The 13,221-nt window shown below is 40.5% G+C and overlaps 1 protein-coding gene across 2 annotated transcripts; it reads right to left on the bottom strand.

Moving 5' to 3' along the window:
* Positions 1-336: 336 nt before the first annotated feature.
* Positions 337-12,566, bottom strand: cpb2 (carboxypeptidase B2 (plasma)). 2 transcript variants are annotated; one of them, XM_020504478.2, is made up of 11 exons: positions 12,363-12,566; positions 11,422-11,497; positions 11,088-11,212; positions 10,661-10,769; positions 10,206-10,307; positions 9,936-10,043; positions 9,586-9,696; positions 8,983-9,073; positions 8,531-8,733; positions 6,914-6,998; positions 337-1,741 (listed from the first exon to the last, which is right to left on the bottom strand). In XM_020504478.2, the coding sequence occupies exons 1-11, from the start codon at positions 12,437-12,439 to the stop codon at positions 1,545-1,547; spliced, it is 1,284 nt and encodes a 427-aa protein (XP_020360067.1). In that variant the 5' UTR covers positions 12,440-12,566; the 3' UTR covers positions 337-1,544. The 2 variants fall into 2 exon arrangements, with proteins under 2 accessions (XP_020360067.1, XP_031648180.1); XM_031792320.1 differs by having other exon boundaries at positions 505-1,741; positions 11,422-11,571; positions 12,363-12,510.
* Between the last annotated feature and the right edge of the window lie 655 nt (positions 12,567-13,221).

Below are 13,221 nucleotides of genomic sequence, written 5' to 3'. Positions count from 1 at the left end.
TTGTGACTCCTGCCAACCTTAGCTTAGTATTGTAGTTTTAAAACATGCAATTGAAGAATTGAAGTCAATATGTATTAATAGGACACAGTGGAGTGACACATATAGAATGACTAAGGTTTTGACAGTTCGGCTTGCACATGTGACCAGCCAACAATGGCCATAAAGGGGTCTTTTTTCTATCTATGCGGTCTGTATATGACAATGACATCTGTGTGAAGATTATTCTGAGATGTGTGTGTCACCATAGCAGTGCAATGACGGTATGTTTTCTAGCCATGCTTCAAACTAAAGGGAAGCCAGTGAAAAAATTGACATTCTCAGAAAGGCCAAAACATCAACATTTAAATATCTAATTTTATTATTGTTTTCTGTTGGAATATTCATCTTGTTACACCATTAGAAGCCTACACACAGAGAACTGTCAACACAATTATAGTTTTAAGCTTCAAAGCTGTAGGAGGATATACAGTTGGAATAAAACAAAGATTTCATTAGTGTCTATGATTTCTTACTACAAAAACATGAATGCTGTGCTAAGGTGACACTAGGCTGGCCTAGCGGTCTAAGACGCTGCCCATGGAACACCACTAGCAGCTGCATGGGTTCGCATCAGACCCATTGCTATTTCAGCACTCTCTCCCCCGTCTTTCCTCCCCTCCAACAAACAACTAATTATGTCATGATTGGGACTGCCTTACTCCTTAAAAACAAAAAATGATGATACAATTTACAATCATGTTTGACAGACACGCACACAAAACATACTTTGATAAAAGGGATTACTTTGGACAAAATCAGACATGAAACTGCTCAGGTTTACACAGCCAACTTCTCAGGGGGATAAAGGTTTGCAGGCTGACTACACCGCTCTCGTTGCGTGCGTGAGCGTTGCAAAATAAATGTAGAAATCCATGTTATTCAATTATTGCACACACACTGCTCGCGCGCGCCAACGAGCGTCTGCGTTGCCAAGGGCTAAAATAGAAGTGAGTTCTATTTCTGACGCAGATCGCGCTGCAAGTCCTGCCTCTCCCATCTCCTCATTGGTTTATAGAAGCAGGTACCCACGTGCCATCTCCTCATTGGTGATACCCACGTGGATGACTGAAAGACGAACGAGGTCAGTGGCGGTAATGCACCTAATTTATGAAAGTTGCCAATCGCATTATAAAGTCAAGAGAAGAAAAGGCCTGGAAGGTGTAGAAATGACTAGAAATGATTCGGTTGACCGTTTTATGTGTGGATTAATTGGCGGAGTAGAGGACCTTGTGCATTTCAGGTAAAATAACAACTCAATGTTTATCCTAGGACAAATTAGCTAGCAACAGCAAGCTAGCTAAATAGGACAAATTAACTAGCAAGTGCAAGCTAGCTAGCTAAATTGCCATACATGTTTAATGCTTTCGACCTGTTCCCAAATTAATATCAATGGTTCAGAGTTTGTTTTGATATTTTAACCTGTGTGTCGTGATAGCGTTTGGTGTGGGGGGACAAAATACATTTATGCACGATGGCGCACACGCGCAGCCGGTTTGGGTTCTGTGTTAGGGTTGGGATTGTGTTTTCTGAATGACTCTGAGAGCGATACTCTTAAGAGCGAGGAGGGCTTCATTGCAGGCCTTGGAGATTAATGATGGCGGTAGGAGGAAACCATATCGACCACGGTCCTCCAGCTCAAAGGTGAAGGAGTAGTGGATGCCCAGGTTGTAGGCCCAGTCGTCAGAACCTCCAGGGGCTAAGTCTGTAGCAGGACAAAGGAAGAACAAGGAATTTAACTGGTTTTGTAGTGACCGTTTATAAAGAAATAACTTATAACAGCTTTACAAAGCAATTGTCAGCATTTTATTATGAAACAGCCTGGTCTCATAGACAATATGGGACACTCAAATTAGTATGATATGTTGCATTTGGTATGGTTACATAAGAGTGATGGTTGCTTAATGCAAAAACGAAAGTAGAATGGTTGGTCAAGGTGGATTGGTGGGCGTGTAACGCGAACATCTAAATCAAATCAAATCAAATTTGAGGTTGCGAGTTTGAATCGCATCATGGGGAACATTAGCATTTTTAGCTAATGAGAAACTTTTCAACTACTTACTACTGCTTTGCTACTTTGCAACTACTTAGCATGTTAGCTAACCCTTCCCCTAACTCTAACCTTAACCTCAACCTAAATCAAAAAACATTGTACATTTGCACATTCTTAATACCGGGAGCACCCCCCTATCCACATCGACAGGACAGTAGTGGAGAGGGTAGTAAGTTTTAAGTTCCTCGGCGTACACATCACCGACAAAATGAATTGGTCCACCCACACAGACAGCGTCGTGAAGAAGGCGCAGCAACGCCTATTCAAACTCAGGAGGCTGAAGAAATTCGGCTTGTCACCAAAAGCACTCACAAACTTCTACAGATGCACAATCGAGAGCATCCTGTCGGGCTTTATCACCGCCTGGTACGGCAACTGCTCCGCCCACAACCGTAAGGCTCTCCAGAGGGTAGTGAGGTCTGCACAACGCATCACCGGGGGAAAACTACCTGCCCTCCAGGACACCTACACCACCCGATGTCACAGGAAGGCTATAAGGATCATCAAGGACAACAACCACCCGAGCCACTGCCTGTTCACCCCGCTATCATCCAGAAGGCGAGGTCAGTACAGGTGCATAAAAGCAGGGACCGAGAGACTGAAAAACAGCTTCTATCTCAAGGCCATCAGACTGTTAAACAGCAACCACTAACATTGAGTGGCTGCTGCCAACATACTGACTCAACTCCAGCCACTTTAATAATGGAAATGTATGGAAATATATGTAAAAATATATCACTAGTCACTTTAAACAATGCTACTTAATATAATGTTTCCATACCCTACATTACTCATCTCATATGTATATACTGTACTCTACATCATCTACTGCATCTTTATGTAATACATGTATCACTAGCCACTTTAAACTATGCCACATTGTTTACATACCCTACATTTCTCATCTCATATGTACATGTATATACTGTACTCTACATCATCTAATGCATCTTTATGTAATACATGTATCACTAGCCACTTTAAACTATGCCACTTTGTTTACATACCCTACATTTCTCATCTCATATGTATATACTGTACTCTATACCATCTACTCCATCTTGCCTATGCCGTTCTGTACCATCACTCATTCATATATCTTTATGTACAAATTATTTATCCCTTTACACTTGTGTGTATAAGGTAGTAGTTTTGGAATTGTTAGGTTAGATTACTCGTTGGTTATTACTGCATTGTCGGAACTAGAAGCACAAGCATTTCGCTACACTCGCATTAACATCTGCTAACCATGTGTATGTGACAAATACATTTGATTTTATTTGGATTTGATATATTGTACCTTTTGCAAATTTGTAACATATAGTACCAGTCAAAAGTTTGGACACGCCTACTCATTCAAGGGTCTATCTTTATTTGTACTATTTTCTACATTGCAGAATAATATTGAAGACATCAAAACTATGAAATAACATATGGAATAATGTAGTAACAAAAAGTGTTGAACAAATCTAAATATATTTTATATTTGAGATTCTTCAAAGTAGCCACCCTTTGCCTTGATGACAGGTTTGCACACTCTTGGCATTCTCTCAACCAGCTTCATGAGGTAGTCATCTGGAATGCATTTCAATTAACTGGTGTGCCTTGTTAAAAGTTAAATTGTGGAATTTCTTTCCTTCTTAATACGTTTGAGCCAATCAGTTGTGCTGTGAGAAGGTAGGGGTGGTATACAGAAGACAGTCCTATTTGGTAAAAGACCAAGTCCATATTATGGCAAGAACAGCTCAAATAAGCAAAGAGAAACAAAAGTCCATCATTACTTTGAGACATGAAGGTTGTGCAGTTGCAAAAATCATCAAGCGCTATGATGAAACTGGCTCTCATGAGGATCGGCACTGGAAAGGAAGACCCAAAGTTACCTCTGGTGCAGCTGCAGAGGATAAGTTCATTAGAGTTAACTGCACCTCAGATTGCAGCCCAAATAAATGCTTTGCAGAGTTCAAGTAACAAACGCATCTCAACATCAACTGTTCAGAGGAGACTGTGTGAATCAGGCTTTCGGGGTGGAATTGCTGCAAAGAAATCACTATTAAAGGCCACCAATAATAAGAAGAGAATTGTTTGGGCTAAGAAAAATGAGCAATGGGCATTAGACCGGTGGAAATCCATCCTTTTGAGTCCAAATGTGAGATTTTTGGTTCCAACCACCGTGTCTTTGTGAGACACAGAGTAGGTGAACAGATGATCTCCGCATGTGTGGTTCCACGGTGAAGTATGGAGGAGGAGGTGTGATGGTTCTTTGCTGGTGACACTCTGATTTATTTAGAATTCAAGGCACACTTTACCAGCATGGCTACCACAGCATTCTGCAGCGATACGCCATCCCATCTGGTTTGCGCTTAGTGGGACTATGATTTGTTTTTCAATAGGACAATGACTCAACACACCTCCAGGCTGTGTAAGGGCTATTTGACCAAGAAGGAGAGTGATGGAGTGCTGCATCAGATGACCTGGCCTCCACAATCACCTAACCTCAACCTAATTGAGATGGTTTGGGATGAGTTGGACTGCAGAGTGAAGGAAAAGCAGCCAACAAGTGTTCCGAATATGTGAGAACTCCTTCAAGACTGTTGGAAAAGCATTCCAGGTGAAGCTGGTTGAGAGAATGCCAAGAGTGCACAAAGCTGTCATCAAGACAAAGGGTGGCTACTTTGAAGAATCTAAAATATATTTTGATTTGTTGAATAGTTTTTTGGTTACTACATGATTCCATGCATGTTATTTTATAGTTTTGATGTCTTCACTATTATTATACAATGCAGAAATAGTGAAAATAAAGAAAAACCCTTGAATGAGTAGGTGTGTCCAAACTTTTGACTGGTATTGTATAAACTGAACAAAAAATAAACACAACATGTAAACTATTCGTCCAATGTTTCATGAGCTGAAATAAAAGATCCCAGAATTTTTCCATACGTAGAAAAAGCTTATTTCTCTAAAATTGTGTGCACAAATGTTTGTATCCCTGTTAATGAGCATTTTCCTTTGCCAAGATAATCCATCCACCTGACATGTGTGGCATATCAAGAAGCTGATTACACAGCATAATCATTACAAAGGTGCACCTTGTGCTGGGGACAATAAAAGTCCACTCTAAAATGTGCAGTTTTGTCATCAAACAATGCCGCAGTTGTCTTTACTTTTGAGGGAGCGTGCAATTGGCATGCTGATTGCAGGAATGTCCGCCAGAGTTGTTGCTAAACAATTGAATGTTCATTTCTCTACCATAAGCAGCCTCCAATGTCATTTTAGAGAATTTGGCAGTACGTCCAACCGGCCTCACAACCACAGACTACATATAACCACGTCTGCCCAAGACCTCCACATCCAGCTTCTTCACCTGAGGAATCGTTTGAGACCAGCCACCCAGACAGCTGATAAAACTGTGGGTTTGCACAACCAAAGAATTTCTGGACAAACTGTCAGAAACCATCTCAGGGATGCTCTCCTGCATGCTTGTTGTCCTCACCAGGGTCTTGACCTGACTGCAGTTTGGCGTCTTAACTGACTTCAGTGGGCAAATGCTCACCTTCGATGGCCACTGGCACACTGGAGAAGTGTGCTCTTCACGGATGAATCCCGGGTTTCAACTGTACCGGGCAGATGGCAGACAGCGTGTATTGCACCGTGTGGGCGAACGGATTAATGACGTCAACGTTGTGAACAGAGTGCCCCATGGTGGCGGTGGGGTTATGGTATAGGCCGGCATAAGCTATGTACTATGAACACAATTGCATTTTATCAATGGCAGTTTGAATGCACAGAGATACCGTGACGAGATCCTGAGGCCCATTGTTGTGCCATTTATCCATCACCATCACCTGAAGTTTCAGGATGATAATGCACGGACCAATGTCGGAAGGATCTGTACACAATTCCTGGAAGCTGAAAATGTCCCAGTTTTTCCATGGCCTGCGTACTCACCAGACATGTCCCCCATCGACTTGTACGACAGTGCATTCCAGTTCCTGCCAATATCCAGCAACTTCGCACAGCCTTAGAAGAGGAGTGGGACAATATTCCACAGGCCACAATCAACAGCCTAATCAACTCTATGCGAAGGAGATGTGTTGCGCTGCATGAGGCAAATGGTGGTCACACCAGATACTGACTGGTTTTCTGATCTACGCCCCTACCTTTTTTGTTGTTTAAGGTATCTGTGATCAACAGATGCATATCTGTATTCCCAGTCATCCATAGACTAGGACCTAATGAATTTATTTACAATGACTGATTTCCTTATAGAAACTGTAACTGAGTAAAGTCTTTGAAATGGTTGTGTTTATATTTTTGTTTAGTGTAATACGAATTGTAATTCGTAACATATTATATGAATTGGGTGATGGACATCCACAAATTAATACATACTATACGAAAAGTAACATATCATACTAATGGGTTTACATACAGAATAATACTAAATGCTCTGAGACCAGGTTGTATTAAACGGTATATTTGGATCCTGGATGCTGATAGCCAGGAGTTATTCACAATAATTCCCGGGTAAAACATTTCCATTTGAATTATCAATGTGCATCCACTGTCCCACCGCCCAGCCAGGCAATTCATAAACATAATCTCCACTGGAAAAAAGCATCTAAACATTATATCCCCATGCTTCTAGCCAGCATTTGGCTTGCTGCCTGCCTCACCAACCTATGTGATACAGACAAAATGCTGTGAGTATCACAATGTTGTTTTTGATGGAGACTAGGGTTGGGGTCAATTAATTAATTCCAATGCTTCCTGAGTTGGCAAAATGTCAAATGGAATTGACCCCAACTCTGATGAAGACTAACTCACATATTGTTTTTGCTGATGCGCCGTATTTGTAGTTGTTCCTGTAGTATCTTTTGACTTTCATGGCTGCCTCCTGTACAAGCTCAAACTGTAAAAAAAAAACAATGGAACAGAGTTAATAAAAAATAACGTCATTTTTTGTTGTTGATTATATACAGTGAGGTCCAAAAGTATTTGGACAGTGACACATTGTTTGCTATTTAACTCTGTACTCCAGCACTTTGGACTTGAAATGATACAATCACTATGATGTCAAAGTGCAGACTGTCTGGTTTAATTTGAGGGTAGTTACAGCCCTTTTTGTACATAGTTTAGGGAACCAAAAGTATTTGGACAAATTGTATTAAAGTAGTCAAAATGTCAAGCTCTGATCTATTTCACCTGTCTGTGATTGTGTCCACCCACCTCCAGGTGTCTCCTGTTTTCCCCATTAGTCCCCGGTGTATTTATCCCTGTGTTTCCTGTTTCTCTGTGCCAGTTCGTCTTGTTTTGCCAAGTCAACCAGGATTCTCCTAGCTCCTATTTTTCCCAGTCTCTGGTTTTTTGACGCTTGCCTGTCCTGACGCCGTATTCGCCTGCCTGACCACTCTGTCTGTTCTGACCTCGAGCCTGCCTATCCCCTGGTACTGTTTGGACTCTGACCTGTTCACTGAACCCCTGCCTGTTCTGACCTCGAGCCTGCCTATCCCCTGGTACTGTTTGGACTCGGACCTGTTCACTGAACCCCTGCCTGTCCTGACCTCGAGCCTGCCTATCCCCTGGTACTGTTTGGACTCTGACCTGTTCACTGAACCCCTGCCTGTCCTGACCTCGAGCCTGCCTATTCCCTTGTACTGTTTGGACTCGGACCTGTTCACTGAACCCCTGCCTGTCCTGACCTCGAGCCTGCCTATCGCATGGCCCTGTTTGGACTCTGACCTGGTTTATGAACTCTCGCCTGTCCCCGACCTGCCTTTTTCCTAACCCTTTTGGTATAATCGGAGCTCAACCACCTGCCTCCTGTGTCTGCATTTGGGTCTCGCCTTGTGCCCTTATACAAAAGCTTAGTATTTGGTCCCAAATTCCCAGCACGAATTGACTTTGTCAAGCTATAGACTCTACAAACTTGTTGGATGCATTAAAGATAATTTTGTGCCAAATAGAAATGAATGGTAAATAATGTAGTGTCATTTTGGAGTCACATTGATTGTAAATAAGAATATAATATATTTCTGAACACTTGATTACCATAATTACGGATAAGCCTGAATGAATTGTGAATAATGATGATTGAGAAAGTTAGAGGCACAAAGACACCCACAAGACATACTAACCTCTCACCATTACCAATACCAGGGGAGGTTAGCATTTTTGGGGGTAATGATATTTACTGACTGTTCAAAAACCAGTATATGGATCACCATATAGGCATTTATAAGTAGCATCCTATGCCATTTCAGGTACTATTAGCCATTTATTGTTTGTGTGAATAGAAAAACACTGAAAAGGCTTAATAAATGGCTAATTATACAGAATATTGGCCTAATTAGCTACTTACAAACACCTTTATCAACTGAAAATTAATGCCTAATATGTGATCCCTAGGATTCATCCACCCATTCATCTCTTCCAACAACTCACCAACTCGGCGTGGTTAGGCACCTCCTCATTGGAGCAGGAGTATGGGAAGAGCAGCATCTGACCATAGGAATGGATGGAGAGATAGAGCTTTACAGAGTCTTTGTGGCTGCGCAAGAAGTTAGCCACGGCTTCTGCCTCAGGCTCAGACTCTGGGAACTTGCCGCAGTATATCTCATCACAGGGCCTGTTGGAGGCTCCCTTTGCTGCAGAGGGAATATAATAGAGCTTTTATTATCCATTTGGTTAGAACACAAAGTCGTCTTCTGCCTTTTTCCCAACACCCCCAGAAACACACACACGAGTTGAGCGACACAGAGTCAGTTGCTGTGCAACACCCCTGGATGGAGAGCAATTTTAGGGATAAGAGGCTTGCCCAAGAGAACAACGGCAGTAGTTTGATTGTGGGATCAGTAGCCCTCAAGCTGCCAGTTCAGTTTCCATTTCAGACTTACTGCACCAGTTTGCGTCAAAGTTTCTATTGAGGTCGGTTCCAACACAGTTGCTATCCTTGCTCAAGGAACGATTCTTTCTCCACATTCGGTTCTGGTCAAATAAAGGAGTACACACAGTATAATCACAATACAAATACTGACATACTGTATCCACTCAAAACATATAGTCTACTCATAAAACGTACACTGATAAAAAATCTCTCTGACATTCTGTTTATACATTATGCAGAATAAAGTTGAGTTGTTTAGGAGTGAGTGGAATGGATCTGTGTGTTAGATCATGGATCTTGGCTCATAGATCATTCATATGCACTAAGTATGTCCATATGATGCACAGTGCCCGTAGAGATTACCATTTTTGTGTAGCTCAGATTGACATATTTGAAGGCACTGGCAGCATTCCAGACTGACATTGCAGACTCATGCCAGATCTCACTGGATCGGTGTTTAACATATGAGCTAACCACATCACATAGCAATCTGACGCATGACTGCACAGTCGATGAGGTGGCACACAACTATTGGTCAATACCACGTCTGCAATGTTGTCGTCCAACCACGCAACCACTGACTCAATTTCTTATTAATCGTCTTGTTCTTTACCGTTGTCCATGTGTACTTGTATCCATCCGGGTTCATGACAGGCAGCACATAGATGTCCATACTGTTCAGCATCTCAGTGATGTCATTGTTTAGATTATAGAAGTTCAAGGACTGAGGAAAGAGCACAAGGAAGAGTCAACAGTTTAATATAGCTGTCTATGTTCCAAATCAAAATAGTGAGCAATACGATTTAATACAATTCCAGAGCCATCATAAACATTTTCAATCCAACTTCATAACCGATGAGTTATGAAGACGCTATATAACCAAATATGTATACAGTAGGGCCTATCAGAATAGATAGAGCTTAAGTTGGTAGAGAATCGGGATTTTAGGAACAAGGTACTGACATATTGCACAAACCACAGGCAGAAAGCTGGGGAGATCCACTCTCTAGCATGAATGCCACAGTCAATCCATATTGCTCTCTTTTCAGCTCTCTCTTGTTGTCCAGACAACTGATAAAGACAACGGAGAAATGCAATCATTTGATCAGATGATTAGGATGTGACTGTTGCTTGTATGAAATGACTCGGACTTATAAACTGACTATGACAATGACATTACTTTAAAATATAATAATTGTACGAATCATTGCTAAAAAAAGCAGCTTGGGGAACCTTGAGAACGTAAAGTGGGCGTTTTTCATATGATGAGCCAATCAGGGTGACTTTGACCATGTCTGGGTAGTCCTGGGCAGTCTTGTTGATCCAATAGTAGATCTATAAAATAGACAGCATGTAAACATTTTCATAATAAATACAAACTTGATATCTAGCAGCTGGGACCACAATGACCAGGGCCTTGTATTCATAAAGTGTTTCACAGTAGTAGAACTGATCTAAGACTAGCTGCCCCTGGCAATATAAAGTTATTAATTATTATCTAAAAGGCATCATAATGATCCTAGATCAGCACTCTTACACTGAGACGTTGTATGAATACGGGCCCAGAAAAGGTTATGACTTTAAAGTAATGTTAATGGGATGTTACATTGAGATTATGTCAATGTTACATTACATTACGGTTATGTTAATAACATTAGGAAATGACATGACACAATCCGGTATCTTACGTCCTCCAGAGAATGGTATCTCTCATAATAAGATGCACTGCTTCTAGGGTCCGACGATTCATTCCTGGTCTGCATCTCGATCAGTTCTGCTGTGTTGTCCAGTAGCACTCTGAAACAAACACACATTCCTGCTCTTGGGGATTTCTCTGAGCTATTAGAAACATTCTATATGCATTTCCTAATACTGATAGCTTATTCAATATCATGGATATGACCATAATATGGGCATAACACAACAAAATCAATATTGAAGTTAAAGCGAAGTCAGCTGGTAGTCCAAACCGGGGCTTGAACTCAATCTCTTGCTACTGTAAACCCAACACCTTAGCCATTAAGCCAATAAAACATAACTTCTTGACGAGGCAGTTAGGTGTTGTGTTAACGTTGCTAGTGTCACTAAAATATGACAATTGATCACATGACATACTGGTGTGTTAGGTGGTGTGTCTGCAGCAGGTCTGTGACAGTCCCCAATTTGTTGGCGGGAACAAACAGGTGCACCTCAGTGTGTGCTCCGATGTACTCAGGTGAAGTAGGTGACCACAAAACTGTCTGGGAGACACACACAAACACACATGTTCATACACACACAAATGCATGAATAAACTTTAAAAGAATATATCCTAATTGTGCGTAATATGAAGTCTGAAAACAACACACCGTAACCTAGTACAGAAACAAAAATAGTAATTGGCACAATGAAGTGAAAAGGTTTTTTAAAACAAGATAATTATTTGTTTATTATCACATCATTATCGTACCTCATATTGGCTAGATATGTTCCTCACAATATCTGCTTGTTGATGTGTTGTGACTTGGATTGAGAGAACTTGGTCACTGTGAAAGACAAAGGAAAAATAGGCTAGGTCTCAATAGTCCTATGTGGTTTCCTTTCCTCGTCTCCTCTTCATCTGCACATAGGAAAGGAGATGAGGAGAGGTCACTAGACTATTGAGATATAGAGGAGAGTGAGGTAAGTTGAGCCAAAGGGGTAAGTTGAGCCACCCTTGTTTCTAGGAAACCAAACACAAAATTAATAATTTGACCAAATATTTAGGAAGAGGTCATCATTTCATGGAGTCTGTGAAGGAATAAACCACATGGAAAAAGTGTTAAGCAATTTCGTTTAAAAAAAACAACAGATTTTCACCAAGTCAAATAAATTTATTGGGTTACAGGTTTCATGATGCTTGTATCTAAACCAAAGTAGATAATTTTGAGATTGTTCTATACACCAGCTGGGGTCTCTATAAGCTTAAATATGAGGTCTTAAACCTAGGATGAAAGTGCATCCTTGAAGCTGTGTGGGCTAACATAGTCAAAATATTTGGCGTGGACTAAATTGAGCCAATGGCAAATTGACCAAATTGAAGTGTTATCCTTCACAGATTCATATAGTTCGTTATTCATTACAGTTCTGTATTATAGCAAATACATGGGTTTAGATTTATCCTGTCATCTCATGAATTCTTGTGAATGTGAATTCCTTAAATCATATCAATGATGTCAACTTCATGTCAATGATCACTTCATTCTACTCTAAATAAAATACAGAAAACATGCAGGAGGATATACAGTGGAAAGAGTAAACATTATCATGTGGTGGTCATTCTGGATCTGTCAATCAAACGCATCTATTTTTCATTTAGGCTAAGCAAAGTTTCCTAAACAATTATGATAATGTTTACTGTGGGAAACTTACTGTGTTGAAGCGCAGTCACCTGTCTTCGGGAGCTTGTAAAAGTTCAGCAAAACAGCCCATATTAGAAGAGCCTTCATGCTTAATGTGTCCAAAACTTATGCAAGATGTTTGGTTAACATGATAGAGAGAGAGAGAGAGAGAGATCAGTGTTGATTTAGCCAGAGTAAAGTCTAAGTTAAACTTTACTTTTTTGAGGAGAGCTTTGGGCTGCTTTGCAATAACAGTGAGCTGTTTACTACACCATGACCCCCCCCCCCCCCCCACAAAAAAAAAAAGATTCAATAATATAGGTCTTTCTTTTAAAAACCTTTCCACACCTTGAAATTATATATTGTAATTTATTCGGGTTAAACTTTATCCTGGAACTGCCTTTAGCCAGAATTTTTTTTTGCTTAAGCTAGGCCTACTATTTGCTTTAGGAGGTCTACAGAATATTGTATATTCATTATGCAAAATCTGTCAGCTCACAGACAAATTCACTGTGCTACACCCAATGACGTATATAAACCATAGATTGCTATTTGTTATTTATTGGCCATTGAGAGGCTTTGAAGCCACCAGACGGCCATGTTGGCCACCAGTCGGCCGTATTCTACAGCCTTTCAATTTCAAGGTTTCAAGGACATATTACATGTTTTTAAGTTGTTGTTTTTTTGTAGTGGGACATTAATATTAGTACTCTCAAAAAAAGACTTTAATACTTTTTGATTTATTTTTATGTTTAGCACACAGAATATAATTTAAAAGTATGCATTAAGGTGTCTGTAATAGAATAAACGTGAAAAACGAATGTAGACATTAATAAATTACTTTCTATAGCTTCCAAAATATTTGGTACAATTGAGGAGTGCCAAGATGA

This window comes from Oncorhynchus kisutch, linkage group LG16, assembly GCF_002021735.2.
Source record: "Oncorhynchus kisutch isolate 150728-3 linkage group LG16, Okis_V2, whole genome shotgun sequence".
In the NCBI taxonomy this organism is placed as follows: domain Eukaryota; kingdom Metazoa; phylum Chordata; class Actinopteri; order Salmoniformes; family Salmonidae; genus Oncorhynchus; species Oncorhynchus kisutch.
This window is presented reverse-complemented; position numbering and strand designations above follow the sequence as displayed.